The 15570-nt window shown below is 33.9% G+C and overlaps 1 protein-coding gene across 6 annotated transcripts in view; it reads left to right on the top strand.

Annotated features, from left to right (window-relative positions):
• Window positions 1-15570, top strand: part of LOC126831452 (supervillin) — a 122562-nt gene that overhangs the window by 37268 nt on the left and 69724 nt on the right. For 5 of the 6 annotated variants that reach the window (XM_050561938.2, XM_050561937.2, XM_050561935.2 and 2 more), the window contains exons 3-5: window positions 922-1213; window positions 1942-4386; window positions 9709-9887. In XM_050561938.2, the coding sequence (XP_050417895.2) occupies window positions 981-1213; window positions 1942-4386; window positions 9709-9887 (2857 nt within the window). In that variant the 5' untranslated portion in view covers window positions 922-980. Of the gene's footprint in view, window positions 1-921; window positions 1214-1941; window positions 4387-8740; window positions 8767-9708; window positions 9888-15570 lie in introns of those variants that run through there. The other variant, XM_056103105.1, reaches the window with a different exon arrangement.

Here is a 15570-nt window from a genome sequence, read left to right as displayed (position 1 = left end):
AAATGATTAAGCAACACTTTCCTTGTTAGCCCTGACAAGTGGGAACTGGACTTCAAAGATCCTAGGGTTCTTTTTGTGATTCTATACCTAGACATGCTAAACTACAGTCCATTGCTCTTACGTACATGTATACTGCTCAACTAGCCGACCCCTTTATAAATATAAGAGTAACTGAGATGATATTAATGATAAACCAATAGACAGACAGGTAGAGTAAGTTGAAATTAAATGTAAATATACTGGTAGGCTGTTTCATTAGATAGGGTACAGATTAAACAGGGCAGGTAATATTTGTCTAGATGGTGACCCACAACCTCTCACCTTTTAACCTGATGATCATAGTGATAATACAAATGTCAGGATAAGAGGTCATAGACAGTATCTTTTACGCTTTGATCATCTTATTGTCATGATTGATCTGAAATCTTTTTATTATATTTTTAAAGTTTAAGCTGGATCTTTCATTATACCCAGGAATTAAAATCTAAAATCTCTTTTCAATTTCGTTATCAATACCATTGTAATTTATTTAGTGAGTAGCAGTATTTTAAGTTGATCGACCAGCTTCAATTATGTAGTTTATTTCGATTTTTCTTCATCCCATTCATTTGTGGCATGGTATAAGATTTTGCTTTGAAGTGTGTTTAGATATATTTGTTTTGTGTCAAGAGATTTTGCGATTAAGCTGTGTTTGAAAATGTGAATTCTTTTGTTTTATTGAAATTGATAAAGAGATGTGCATGTATGTAATAAAATGTGCTGAAGTGACAGAATATAGTGTTATAATTTGAACAGCTTCGGATGGAAATCAAAGTGAAATAAAATGACTAGACAGGGGAACAGGGGAAATCATGCTAAAAATTCCAAGGGAAGTTTCCCAGCCAACACTCTCTAGCAAACTTATTTGTTTTATCTTTTCAGGTCTAAGAAACTTTGAACGGCATTCCACCACCTACTCTAGAGATTATGTAACAGACAGTATGTCCCGCTATTCCTCTCGAACCTATGACAGTGGTATTGGTTCCAGACGCTACGATACTACATCATCACGACCATATACCTCTGGTTCTTCGTACACCAGTGGATCATACAGTGGTTCGAGATCTTTCGATTCTGGGAGATATGGTTCAAGTAGCGGAAGTCGCTATGGTGGATCTTCTTATACCAGTGATTTAACCGGTAGTTCTTCTAGATATGGTATTAGTGGTGTCAGGTAAGTAGACAGCCAAGGCTCTCAATTACTCATTGCTACAGTATTAGAGTGAAATATATGATAACATGGATTTAGTCAGTAAAGCTCCAATATAGTGGTGCCATATTTTTTATAACATAGAAATATATCAAAATCAAATCTTTTGGTTCTGATCATCAGGTTGAGTGATCCATGTTTATTTTCAAAACTGATCTAAGTTATAATTTAGGCAAAATAATGTAACATTTATCAAAATAATTGATGAACCATATCTTCAGTGAGAAATTCACGCAATACATGCTACTCAATATTTAAAGACATATTACCACTATTTACCCTCAATCGGATATTTGATCGCTGTCATGGCTGACTTTCATCACAGAACCAAAACTAGCAATTATTAACTGGAAAGGATAGCAACATGACTAACAGTTAATAAACAATAACAGTGGACAAAACATCACAAATAAAAGCTTGGGTATACTGTAGTGATCGATGATGCCACTACTGTATTCTTCAATTAACGGTAGTGCTTGAACTTAGGCACGTCAAATTAGACTAAAGGTTGATCCAAGTACATGTAGTTATCATTATTATGTATCTTCTGTTAGAATATAGAAACAGATGGACCAGTTTAAGTGGGAGATCAGTCTAAAATAGTTGTTTCAACAATTGCTCTTGTTTTTATGTATTACTCCTTCCTGTGATCCTCAGTATCATGTTTTCCATCTCATCTGTTTTTTTTTCAGTTCATCCAGATATGACACCAGTGGTACCACTTTATCTTATGGTTCCTCTCGTACAAGCATTCCTGTTAAAACTGACGACATCTCTGGTCGTAGAGGCTCACGTTCTAGTCTGACTTCTGATCTTTCATTAGACTCTAGAGACATTGATCTATATGATAGTAGTAGGCGTCGATCGTTACGAAGTGATAAATCTGATATTCTAGGTGCAATTGGTAGACGCTCGTCATATAAAGACGAAAGTTTAACAGAGAAAAGTTCATATACTAGCAGACGTCTCGAAAGAGAAAAGACTGGTGATAGTGATAGTGATCGTTATAAATCTTCGCGAAAAACATCATTAAGGGACTCTTCTTCTGTGGAGAGCACGAAAGACAATGATGTACCACGATCTCAGTATAGGCATTATTCAGCAGATAAAGATAAATCTATATCAAATACTTATAAATCATCATTAGATAGAACAGCTTCTCTTGATAATAATGGAGATGTCAGTTCATATTCCCACAGAAGGGCTTTACGTAAACAGCAGCATGAAGAAGGAATAGCAAAAAAACTCAATGAAAAGTCTTCCGCCACTGGACCAAATCCTCCATCTACTGCAAAGCTTTCTTATCGCGCAAGACGTGAATTGGACAGAACTGCTACTGAAAGCACAGACTCAGATGCTTCAATAACTAGAAAAGCAACTCTGAAATGTGATGATGAACCCACTGGTTATGAGTCATTTGCCGATCGACGACAGAGAAGAAAAGAATCTTTAGAATCCATCAACAGTAACTCGACTAACGAAAATGAGTGTGCCAATGATAAAACGCGTTGGAGATCATTTGCTTCTGACAGTATCAAAGAAGCAAGTACCCCAGTTTCCACAGACGTGTCTTTCAAAAGAACCAGAGTTCAGGATAACAAGAACTTTGATCAGTTAGAAACCAAAGAAGTATTCTGTGCTCCAGAATTAAAAGAGACCACTGATATATCTTCAAATCAAAATAAAGAAACTGATTCGAAAAACAATATAAATGTGGAATTTAAGGAAAAGAGTTATAAATGTTCTGAGAAAGAGAAGTCGCCAGAAATATCAGAAAAAAGGGAAATTTCAACACTTAAAACTGATTCTGCTAGTGAAGAAGTAACTAGGGCTGAACGTATTGCAAAATACAAAGAACAAAGACGACGTCAGCTACAAAATATGGGAAATAAAATTGAACTTCAGACAGACTCAAGCTCTGAGAGTAAAGGTGAATCACGAGGAAACAAATCAACATCAACATTACTGGAAAGTAAAGAAGTAGTTTTACCAGCAAAGGATAGTTCAAAAATAACAATAATAAAATCTGAAAAAACTAGTAAAGCTGAAAAAGAAGAACCTAAAGCTAAGCAAACCATAGAAAAGCAGGAATTATCCACAAATGAAATACCCCAACCCACACGATTACTTAGCGACAAATCCAATTCTCAAGCAGTAGTAAAACCACAAGAATCTGTGAAAGAGATACATGAAACAAAACCAGTCAAAAAGCCGTCGATACCAGAACAGTTGACAATGTCAGTTGAAATACAGCAAGTTACAAAGTGTTTGGAAAGTCAAGAAATTAAAAAGCCAATCAATAAAATAAAAGACCCAACAAACCAATCAGAAACCAAGACATTAAAAGCACTGGATGTAACAAAGACAACTCAGTCAACAGATGCCATCAAAAAGCCAGCACAGAAGACAACTGGCACTGTGAAAGAAAAGTCACCACCACCAAGAACTAGGGTAGGTGATTCACAAGACAAGCAAAAGATTGTTCAAGATACAAGCAGAACCAGAACCTCAAAACTACCATCTCCAAGAATAACAAAGAAATCTATTCAAAATGAACCATCCTCCCCAAATAAACCGCAAGCAACAAAGAGTCCTGCAAAAATTGAAAATGGGAGGCATGCACGTGCAGTTCCAACTATTAAAAAGACAGAAGATGGTTTGAAAGTCAGCAGAAAAACTGTTTCTGAGAGATTTGCTAAAACACAGATAGCAGGAAGAAAACCTTCATCTGGTGTATATTCATCTGATGATGAAGAAGGGCGTCTTGAACGGCCACATCCTCCACGTTCACCAGCAGCAAGACGAGCCAAGTCAGATGCTTCCAAATCACCTTTGGCGTCATCTTCAAAGCGCAAAGTTGCTGATGGTAGCAAAGCTTCTCCATTATCCAAATCTTTATTACCGACATCGGAGACTCCAAAAGAAAAAGTTAAAATAGAAGTCAATGTTCCAGCTTCTCCTGGTAATCTTGATGATCTGTTGAAACAGAATGTGGATTATTTATCAGATGATTCTATCTTAAAGACACCATCACCCACATGTAAATCTAATAATGGACGGAATCTTTCTACAGCTAAAGGATCTATAGCAGATGATAAAACAAGGGCTGCTCCTTTTAAAACCTTTATAAAAGAAGGGTAAGTAGAATCTTTAGTGATTTTGAAATTAAATATTTAGTTGTAATTTAGGGCGTTTAGTTATTGGAATTTTTAATCGGCTAGAAATTTATCTTCGACTGGATAGCCAAATGGTAAGCACGTGCACGCTTTATCATAAGGTCTGTCATTGAGTAAACTGGCATGGTTTGATTCCCCGGTTGTATGTGACAAGGAGTAGGGTTGCCTGTCCAACCTTGTGGGTTTTCTCCGGGTCCTCCGGTTTCCTCCCACTGCTAAAGACCCCTACACACAAGAGAATTATTAAAATAAAATTGAACCATGTGTTAGTCGCAAAATGACCTAGTTTGTGTCGAGTGGACCTCTCTCTCTCTTTCTCCCTGTACTTTTTCACACCACATTTAAAATTTTTGAAAAATTAAAGTGGAACCTATATGACAATCTGCAATTATTTCTTGCCACATTTGGTCATTTAATTTTGACTACTTGAAATACTCTAACCATGACTTACAGTTATCCACAATTTTGTGATCATTACCGCATTAGTTTAGAAGGACAGGTAGGCCGTAAGCAAATTGGCCCTTAAAAAAATATAGCACACTGCATATCTTTTGCCTGTTCTTCAATATGCCCAATTTGTGCAAAAAAGTAGGACATTAAACCTCATTTCATTGATTTTCTGAATGAATGACCTTATGATCTACATCGCAAATTTAGACCATACGGGCACCCAGTCTGCCTTATGTATAGGTAACAACATTGATACTTTTCATTTTGGTTATCCGATTTTGACAAAACTTGAAATGTAGGTTGCTATCCCAAAGATCTCGGTTCCTTTTGATAATGGTATGTATCAGACTGTAACTTCATGGATTATGGACTCTCTAGGGATAACAATTTTTATCTAATTTGGATGAAACTTAAATACATGTACATGTTTATATCCAACAGATCTTGGTTCATTTCGATTTTAGCACACCGGGCCTTAACTTCCTTGATTATGACCCCAGATTGTGCAAAAATTCGTGTTTTTACCTTGTCGGACCTGAACATCCTAGTTTATGGTCCCTGATTGTATGAAAAATTGCTTATTTAACTTGTTGCCTGTCCGTCGCTTGCAAAATATGGACATATCTTGCATGGCAGCCACTTGTAATGTTTGATGAAAGTAGTTATAATGATGAATTTGGCTGAATCATTGTGTAAGAATACTATAACAATAGATGAGCAAGACTAAGATAGAGTTTCTTTACAAACACTGTATGTGTTCTTAACGTTTTGTTTGTTTTGAGGGGAAACAGAGGTAATGTCATCACAGATTTTCATAAAGTATCAGTTTTATTCAAGATATGTTATGTTTGTGTATAATGGTATCACACCTTGATGATTCAATATCGTATACTGCCAAAATAACCCACATGCTTGTTTGAGCCAATATTCATTCCATTACCAATATCAGGAGTGCACATTTAACGTAAAATTAGTGGAATTTAAAACTTGAGCGACATAAATGCAAAAATGTGACACAAATGCCAAAAAGTAACTATTTATGTATGATCATAATACATGTATGTAAGCTGTACACATTTTAAGTCACCAAATATGGTTTTCAGCCATGATGGAATAACTTTACAAGTTTTGATCCAGGACATTTTGGACCAATTGAAAAAAAAAAAAAAAAAAAAAAAAAATTGTTGGAGGGGTAGCTTGACTCTTGATCATCAAAATTCACTGGAAAAGTGCTATTTGTAGTTACATAATACTTATAATACTTGACATGTGTAAATAAAAAATATAGCACTTGATTATGCAATTTCTAGGGAGTAGGGACCTGACCATTTTCAACTTTCTGCGGTGAGAATGACCACCTGCTTCCACCTGCCTGACCCCTTCTAGTGATCCCTTCTAGTGATCCCACTTTCACATCCAAATTTAGTTATTTACTGCCAATAACAATGATCAAATTATATGATGTATGTGCTTATTGGAAAGATAAGACAGTTCCTTTACGTAGTTGAAATATGGTATAATTGTGAAATTTATTAGTGTTTTACCTATGTTTATTATGGTTGGTGTATTATTGTTGGCACCATTATCTCTACTTGTGGTGTAATTATAGATATAAGTATTTGTTTATTGATAGGTATTGTTTATTGTTGTAACTATACAAAATGGATGTCATTCTATTTGTCTCGTACAGAAGTACTAATTGTTCCTACAGACTCAATCAATCTGTTATATAGCTGCCTTTAGTTTGCAATGCCGCTACTTGTACTTTGTATTTTTATACAGACACATTTTCATGTGGTTAAAAACAAAGTCATGGATATCACAAAACCATCTTTTATAGCATCTAGCGTTTCGTAAGTGTAAAGACTTACTTCCTCAGAGAACATCGTGAACGCTCAACGACAAAATTCATCATCCAATTCATGAAATTGATATGCATTATTTGAATTAGTAAAACGAAAAAAAGGCTTTCCAATTTCAACAATTTTTGTATATTACTTCCATGGTTAAGGCCCTTGTTTCAGTTTGTAGCAACCTATCTTTATCTGATTTTGACGCAATTTGAAACATAGGTTTATCTCCCAAAGATTTTGGTTCCTTTCAATATTGAAATGTATCATATTGTAACTTCATAGATAATGGCTCCTGATTGTACGAAAAATCACATTTTTAGCTTATCTGAACATCTGCATTGATTTGGTGAATTAAATTCTGAACTCGCACCAAACAAAGTTAGGGAGAGATATTAAAATGGGGTCCGTACATATGTCCGTCCCGATCTAGTTTCCGAAGCACATCTCATAAACCGATGTCCTCCAGGCTAGTGAACCAATACCTAACCCACTCTGTCACCATGGGTTCCGGTTAGGCTGATAATTGCTGAAGCATTGTAATTACTTGTACACTCTCTCTCATACAGTTCCTCTTGGGGAATAACTGTTGGGAGAGAGAGAGAAATGAGGTTTAACGGTGACTCAACACAAACTAGGTCATTTTGGGACTAACACATGGCTCAATTTTATTTCAATAATTCGCTTGCGTGTAGGGGTCTTTAGTAGTGGGAGGAAACCGGAGGACCCAGAGAAAACCCATGAGGTTGGACATGCGACCCTACTCCTTGTCAGGTACAACTTGGGAATCGAAACCCCACCAGTTGACTCAATGACAGACCTTATGATACAGCGCACCTGTGCTAACCATTCGGCCATCCAACCCCCCAATAACTGTTGGACTTTCTGCACTAATATATTTGAGCCTGCTACAACTGCATGTACCTATATCGGTGGACGGATGTTTCGGCCACTGGACGTTTCGGCCTAGGATGTTTTGGCCAATGGACATTTCGGCCTAGGACATTTTGGCTAATGAACCAATTTTACAAAAACAATTTAGAAAACTTTTTAGTTTTAGCTATACTTATAAACTTGCGTAATGTGCAAAAATACAAGTGATCTAACTTCCAACTTTAGTAGGGAGCAACGGTGGCTAACTGGGTAAAACGCTGTCTCACTAGTCTGGTTGCGTGTTCGATCCCTGCATTGGCTGGGAAAGTTTATCAGGATTTTCCTGTCTTCATAAAAACTGTTATCCTATGAAATATATACAGTAGTGCTTAATGAAAATTAAAATATATCTGATTACTTATTTTCTGTTGAAGAGAAAACAAAAACAAATCAATCTGTTGAAGAGAAAACAAAAACAAATCATTCTGTTAAAGAAAAAATAAAAATAAATTGTTGACTTCTCCCAACAGGCCATGATAAGCACAAATATGTATGACCTTTAGATACAAACAATATTTATTTATCTTAACAAAATCCATTATAGACCTAAATATTTTGGTTTTTTAATCTAATAAAAAAAATAAAAAAACATTTTTTAAATACATATCTACATATTGTTTAGTGGGACTATAGTGTATGTGACTTATTTTATAGAAACAATGAGTAGGTCATTAATTTTGTAGACTTAATGCAGATAAGAATCTTACAAAACAGGTTTACTTCAATTGTATCAGTCATGAGTTGGGACTACTTGTCATATGAGGTAGAGGCATGCATTTTGGACTAATTCTCGAGATGTGAATATTTCTAGAATGAAAAGTTGAATATCTTGTTAAACGGTGCACCAGGGTGATAAAATAACACAATGGAATTTCACAGGAGCAATAAGTTTACCTGTTTATGCCAAGAAATTTTTTGTTTTTAACGAACAAATATCTGTTATTGCTATTAGACTGCCAGATCTAGACTGCTAAGTCTTATGAGTAGGATAGATTAACTGTTCATGTACCTGTGTATTTAGCTGTATATATTAGCTGTGGGCTATAGATAAATGTAGTCCTTGGATTAAATAACCTTTACCTATAATTACCACAGTCATGGGAGCCTGGTATGCATGTTTTTTTTTTAACTATTGCTTTAAGTGGTTCTTTTTGAACAGAAGAGGCATTTATATGATGCATAATATTATTGAAAAAAAAATACTCCTCACAAACCACCTGGAAATTGTTAGCTTGTGATATGAATTTTAGATTTCTGTTCACTGATACGAATAATATGACTTTCTATGACCAGTATTGGTCTCTAAAATCCTGAAACTTCTAATTTTGAATTTTTGATGTTTATTTCTATTCAGTAAAATGGGCACGAATATAAATAAATATGACAGTATTTGTTTTATTATTAGAACTGTTTATTAAGATAAGTCTCTCTATATTGGCTGTTGTCCATATTGAATCATTGTGTAAACTTATTTCTTATCTTACCAGATATTACTATTATACAGCATATTCTACTCATTATCAAACGCTTCCTGCGAATTTCACTTACAAAAATCTTCATGTAAAATATTGTGTGAAAGATTTGTGGCTTGGTATTAGGCCTACATGTGTATGTATTCTTTAATTTGTAGTGTACATGTTTCATGGCTGGAATCAAGATTAAGATCCCCCTTGTATGACCATCATCCGAGTTCGGACTTTTCAGGTCAGGGTGTCCTTAACATGGAAATTGTGTTCAGTAATTTGAATATGGACAGAAATTTATAATAGGTTTTAAGACAGGAATTTCCGGCCACACTGCACACATCTAACAGAGAAAGTCATCTATATGTTTATTTTGATAATCTCCAAATGGCCAAGTAATGTCATTTGTTTAAAGTTGAGAAAACAAAACTACCTTTACAAGCAAAGCTTGCTTCCATATATAAACGTTACTGTTGTTTTGAGATTGAAATTGTTCAGTAGGTATTTGTAAACTAGCATTTTGCTATAAAATATCATTAGGCTAAGAATTAGAAATATTTCTTCAATTAATTTTAATAATTTTTCAGGCAAAGTCAACCAGATGACAACAATGAGAACCTGCTAAATACCAATGACATCAAGGGAGTTAACTCCAGTAAGACTGTTAAACAGCAGTCTGAAAGTAAAGAAACAGTCAATGACAGTGATGATGGAGAATTTAATACAGCACCCTCTACACCACAAATTGATCGATCTGACAAAACAGGTATATAAAATTTTCATAATATTTAGAGACACTATTTGAAACCCAAGATTTAATAAAATGTATGATAAACATGAAAATAATTCTTGACATTGTACAAAAATAACGAGCGAAATACACATGCACTAACAGAATGACCCATCTAAAGAGGAACGATCGTTCTTGCATTGCAAATTGTATTTAAACTTGACTTTTTGTCAGTTACTCTGAAAAATAAGATTATATCCAAGACAGAGATCCCATAAAATATATAGAAGGCATTGCGACATGGTTGATAATTCCAAACCCAAATGATAATTTAGGCAGTATCTAATACATGTAGGTGATAAATCATATCTGCAGTTAATTCACACAGTATACTACATGCAACTCAACAGGGATATTACCATTATTTACTTTCACAAATATTTAGTTGAATTTTTTAAATGGTGTTATGATCGACTTATCTCTCCAGTGGTTCAAGACTATCTAATTCTCTAAGTCACCTAACACACATTCATTCCATATAACTTGTCAGAAAATTATACAAAACTCTATTTCTATAACAAACTATTTTTCAATTTAGCAAACGCGTTTTAGGCAACTAAATAAATACTTAAAAATCTATTAAAGCAGTCTTTATATATTGCCTGACAGATGTGTTCAGAAAGGAGAATTTATTTGCAATCTTCAAAATAGCTGTTTAAAAAAATAGGTCACATGTAATATATTTTAGAGAATAAAAGTTTGATCTTTGTTTACGTTATAATTACCAACCAACATATTTCTGTTAGTGTTGGAAAGGATAATCCATATTTTATAAGAGTGTATTGGATCATATATCACTACTGGTATATTTATAAGAGTGTATTGGATCATATATTACTACTGGTAATATCATGGGACTACTGTTTAGTGCAGTGTGCTGTTTGATGTTTGCGGGTGATACCATGGATTTCATAATAAAATAAGTCTAATCAGTGTCATTTAACTCTAAAAGTGATCATATTTACTAAATGAACATGTCAGCATCCATGGACCACCGACTATCCGAACACAGAGGATCTAACGATCATGCCCAGAACATGGGCTGAACTTAACATACATATTATATTCTTTAGATAATAATAATAATAATTCATTTATATAACACCCAAAATCCAGCTAAAAGCTGCTTGATAGTGCCAATACAATAAACAAATGTATATAGCATCCAGTGTTGAAAATGCAGTTTAAAAGCATAAATATCCTTAAATTTTAAAGGAAAATCTACACAAATTGATCACTGAGCTGTGGCACAATAACCAGTAACAAATTACAGACTGAAATATCCCAGATACAGATATAAAACATAAAAATCACAGAGTTCACAAAAATTTCCAGGTAATCACAGAAATATTCCTGGCTCATTTCAAGCATCACATGCTGAAAACATGTTATTTAGAATTTGTTTATATCATTGATATATATATATATAGTTTGATTTATTTTCTAATTAGAAACATCCAAGTATTTTTGATGTGAGATGATAGTGGAGTATTTCTTTCATTCATAGATTATTTCATTTAATTTTTTGCTTTCATTAAAATTTGAAGCAGCTGAGCTGACAAGGTTTTTAGTTTTTATAGGCAATTATGTGTTATTGCCTAATTTATTTTGAAGACGGTTAACCAAAACATTACAAGTTTTAATTGGCACGGGTGAAAGGTTAACAATTATAGAAATTGATGTAAAAAGAAGTACTGGAATGCGTGGAAGGCCAAGAAACATTTTCTGTTACTTTAATTTAACAAAAATAATGGTTGAAAAGTTTTCTGCCAGCTGTGATTTCAATAAAACTCTACTATGAGATACAGTCTTACCTTAATGTTCATGGATTTAAAAGAGTTATCCTTTAATCGTTCTAAAATAATAAAGAAGCTTTAGGTGGCATTATATTGTGTATTTAACTTCTTTATGCATATACAGAATAAACTTTGATTAAAATGAAAATCTTCTTTAAAGAGCCAATATGTCAGATGGTTTCCAGTATTTTGAGAATGACAAAATATGTAATATTTTTACTATAAAGAATGTTATTATAATCTAATAAATTTGTTAAGAATGCCCCAATTAAAAACTTTTTCATAAAGGATACGCTAGCTTATAACAAAAAACATTTGACTTCTGTTTCGGCTACCTTTCCCTTTAAGTTTGCATACATGTAAATTCGGATCAGCAGATGCCAGACTTGTTCTATAAATATCTCAAGTTAATGTGGGTAATAAAATTTAAATCCACTGTAAATGTGAGAATAATTGGAGCCAACTGTTATCAGAACAGTTCATTTATTATTAATTGCTTTGATAATTGGTTCAGTTTTTTATCATTTAATATTATAGGTGTTTACATGTACTGACTTTTTGAAGTTGCATTTCATAAGAGAGATTTTATTTAAAGCAAACCTTGCCATGCGAACCGAAGGAGCTTTCTTGTACTTTGTAATGTATAAGAAAACATTGCTGCACCTCATCATATAAACCTAGCAAGCAATCACTTATTAAATTATTTTCTGACAATTCACTATTTACATGTCATATGATTTTATAGTTTTGGCATGGTGTATTTATTATATCCTGTTGTTTTGATATTGAATGAGGATGCTGAAAGTTAAATAATTTGCAAAGGATTAAATAAATAAAACTTTTGCTATTTGTATTTTGCTCTATGATAAATTTCAAAATATTCTCTCACATTTGATCTGAATTGTTTCTTAATCAAAGGTTACTTATATGTATATTTGGTTTAGGTGTTAGAGAAATACCAATAGATATATATATTTTAAGTGTGAAACATAACAACTGTATACAAAGTTCATCTTAGTTCAAGTAAAGGTAGTTATTAGGAACGCAGGATTTGATCTTTTGAAAAGATTTTTGATATGAGGTGTGGAACAGAATTGATTGAATGTTATTATGAATGGACGGTATTGATGTGATAATGTCACAACTTGCTTTGTTTACTTGTCGAAATGAGAATCAGTGTGTAGAACGTCTGAAATGAAATAATTTTTGGTCTATATTGTTGAATAAATTACACAAGGGTATTACAATATTTGAAGTGTGCGACTCCAGTGAAACATTTTATTTCAAATCATATTATTTATTATTCTAATATTCATGTATTGACACATCTGATTAACCAACTTTTTAAAACAGTTTTTGAAAGGAACAGTTGGATCATTTTCTAAAAAATTAAGAAAACTGAATTTGACTTTTAAAATTATATGTACCTTCCTTAGATGTTTTCTTTTATTTAAACTGTCAACTGAAAAATGTTTTAGGTAAATTTTAAAATGATACAATCTAAAGATTTTATTCTGCATGATGCAAGACAGACACCCATCATAATTAATCACTAAATAATGCAAAAGGACTAATATAAAGATTCCAGAAGTCACATCTAATATTTCATAAATTATTTCAATGGCATTTAGTAATTGAACTGGAATATACAGGTCACAATCATTGTACACTGGCATATGCCCATCTTCATTATCCCAGTTGGTGCAGAAAGGTAGGATGTTAAACCCCATTTCATTTGATTTCATTGAGATAGATGTATACAATTTTTTTTTTATTTTATACATGTAACTGGAATATACAGGTCATAATTCTATGGAATACAATTACTTCTTACTAAAGAAATAATGCTTCGTTAATGTTGACCAACCAGAGAATCTTCTAATTACCTGAAAGGAAACCTAACTTAATTAACATAATATAATTATGAAAGTGATCTAGGTTGATTAAGGTGATATTAATAACAACATCTAATATGACACAGGCCACTTTACCTGAAAATAAAACAAATTGATTAATGGATTACTTGTTGTGAAGTATTGAAATGAAATGAAATGGGGTTTAACGTCATACTCCTAAACTGGGCTAATGAAGACGGGCATACGCCATACAGTGTGCTATGAGGGAAATTTTGCTCGGGCAGCGGCACTACGGCCAACTCTTATATTGAATTCCAACTGCCAAGGGATCTTTTACGTGCACGCCAATGTGTACACGGGACCTCGGTTTTCCGTCCCATCCGAACGACTAGTAAGCTGTCCTTGTCAGGCCCTCCGTCCTGCATCACTGACAAGGGGAAACCACGCTGGAAAATCTGGATGAATTTTCTTGGCCAATGCAGGGATCGAACACCTGACCTCCAGGCTAGCGAGCCAGCGTCTTACCCACTTAGCCACGTGATCCCCCTTGTGAAGTATTGACAATGATTTGATCAGGTTTGATCAAGATTAGAGAAGCCTAGTCGAAACATCGCTCAGTAATAAGCAGCAATTGTATTCCATAGAATTGTTGTCTGTATAGGCTATTTCATAGACTGAAACTTTAGGTCTGGTCAGAACACAAGTCACCAAACAGTGTTTTAAAAATAGTTAGATATGTTAGCTATGTGAACTTGAGCATGTTAATTTCCTTTAGATATAAAATTTTTGTGAGATGTTAGTATAGAGGTGTTTTGAAGTATAAACCAGTTTATTAATTAATAGATTAAATTCAGGGACAGCCTTTAGGGAGTTGTGGGGCCACATTACTATTTTGTACATAGACCGATTTTAATTCAGATTGCTGTGGTATCAATTGCCCCCGCCCCCAAAAGGAAAATCAGCCCGTACGCCTATGCTCAGGAAGCAGCAAATGTTGACTTTAGTGAAATGACTAGAAATGACTACCGGTACTTGAGAAGGAGTAGATTGCCCCCAGACTAGGCGAGCAATTAGTCAGTTGGCTTAAAGTAGTGCTCCTACGACTAGTCGGATAGCCGTAAACGGTTAGAACTGGACGGTTAAACGGTTTGAATTCAACGGTACGGTTATTCGGAGATGTCCCCCATTACATAGAGTTGTGTCTTATTATATTCCTCTTTATAACAAAACTTGCCCGTTGTAATTTTGTATTTGATGTTAGAAAATTTTAGAATGTAACAGTCGTCCAACGATGTCGACTGCTAAACAATGATGCTATTAATAGCACTCGTCGTAGTCATACGGCAAAGTCAACGGACCTTGTTCGTCTTTTGCTATTGTTAATCCAATCTAAATACTTCTCGGCATTTCTAACTATATTCTACCTTGTTTATTATTTACTTCAAAACGTAACCACCATTCAAAATATAATCATAAAGGCTAGAAAATGACATTATACTAGATTCGTTACGGCATTGAACACGTTTCATATCTCGTAATTTCTCGAATGAATTCTACTTTGGTTTTCAGTTAAATTAACCAATCATAAAAATTCTACTTGCAAGCGAGGAATTATTTCTTTATTGTCCAATCAATAGACGCCTTCTAATTTACTTTATTCTATTCTTAGTAACATTGTGTAATCGTAATATTATCGCCGTCTGTCACGTACGAAGGGAAATTGAGTATTGTTTTGTATATTATCGTTATATTGAATTAAAAAAATGTTTCAAATGAACCAAGTTAACCAGGTAAATAAATAGCTACGGCCTTAGATAGTTTAAATTTTCATTAAAGAATTGTTCATGTCTGAAAAAATTCCTGAAAATTTTTGCGCGTGTAATGCCTTTTATAAGGCGAGTATAGCGGCGCACGAGTAATGACTCGAAGCTCCTGACAAGCTCTGTTTTATGTTTAAAATTGATACCATACGGTTAACGGTTACTAACCGGTTAATAGCTACGGCTA

The sequence above is a fragment of the Patella vulgata genome, chromosome 9 (genome assembly GCF_932274485.2).
Source record: "Patella vulgata chromosome 9, xgPatVulg1.2, whole genome shotgun sequence".
NCBI lineage: Eukaryota > Metazoa > Mollusca > Gastropoda > Patellidae > Patella > Patella vulgata.
Note: the sequence above shows the minus strand (reverse complement) of the source record. Positions and strands in the feature narration are given on the sequence as shown.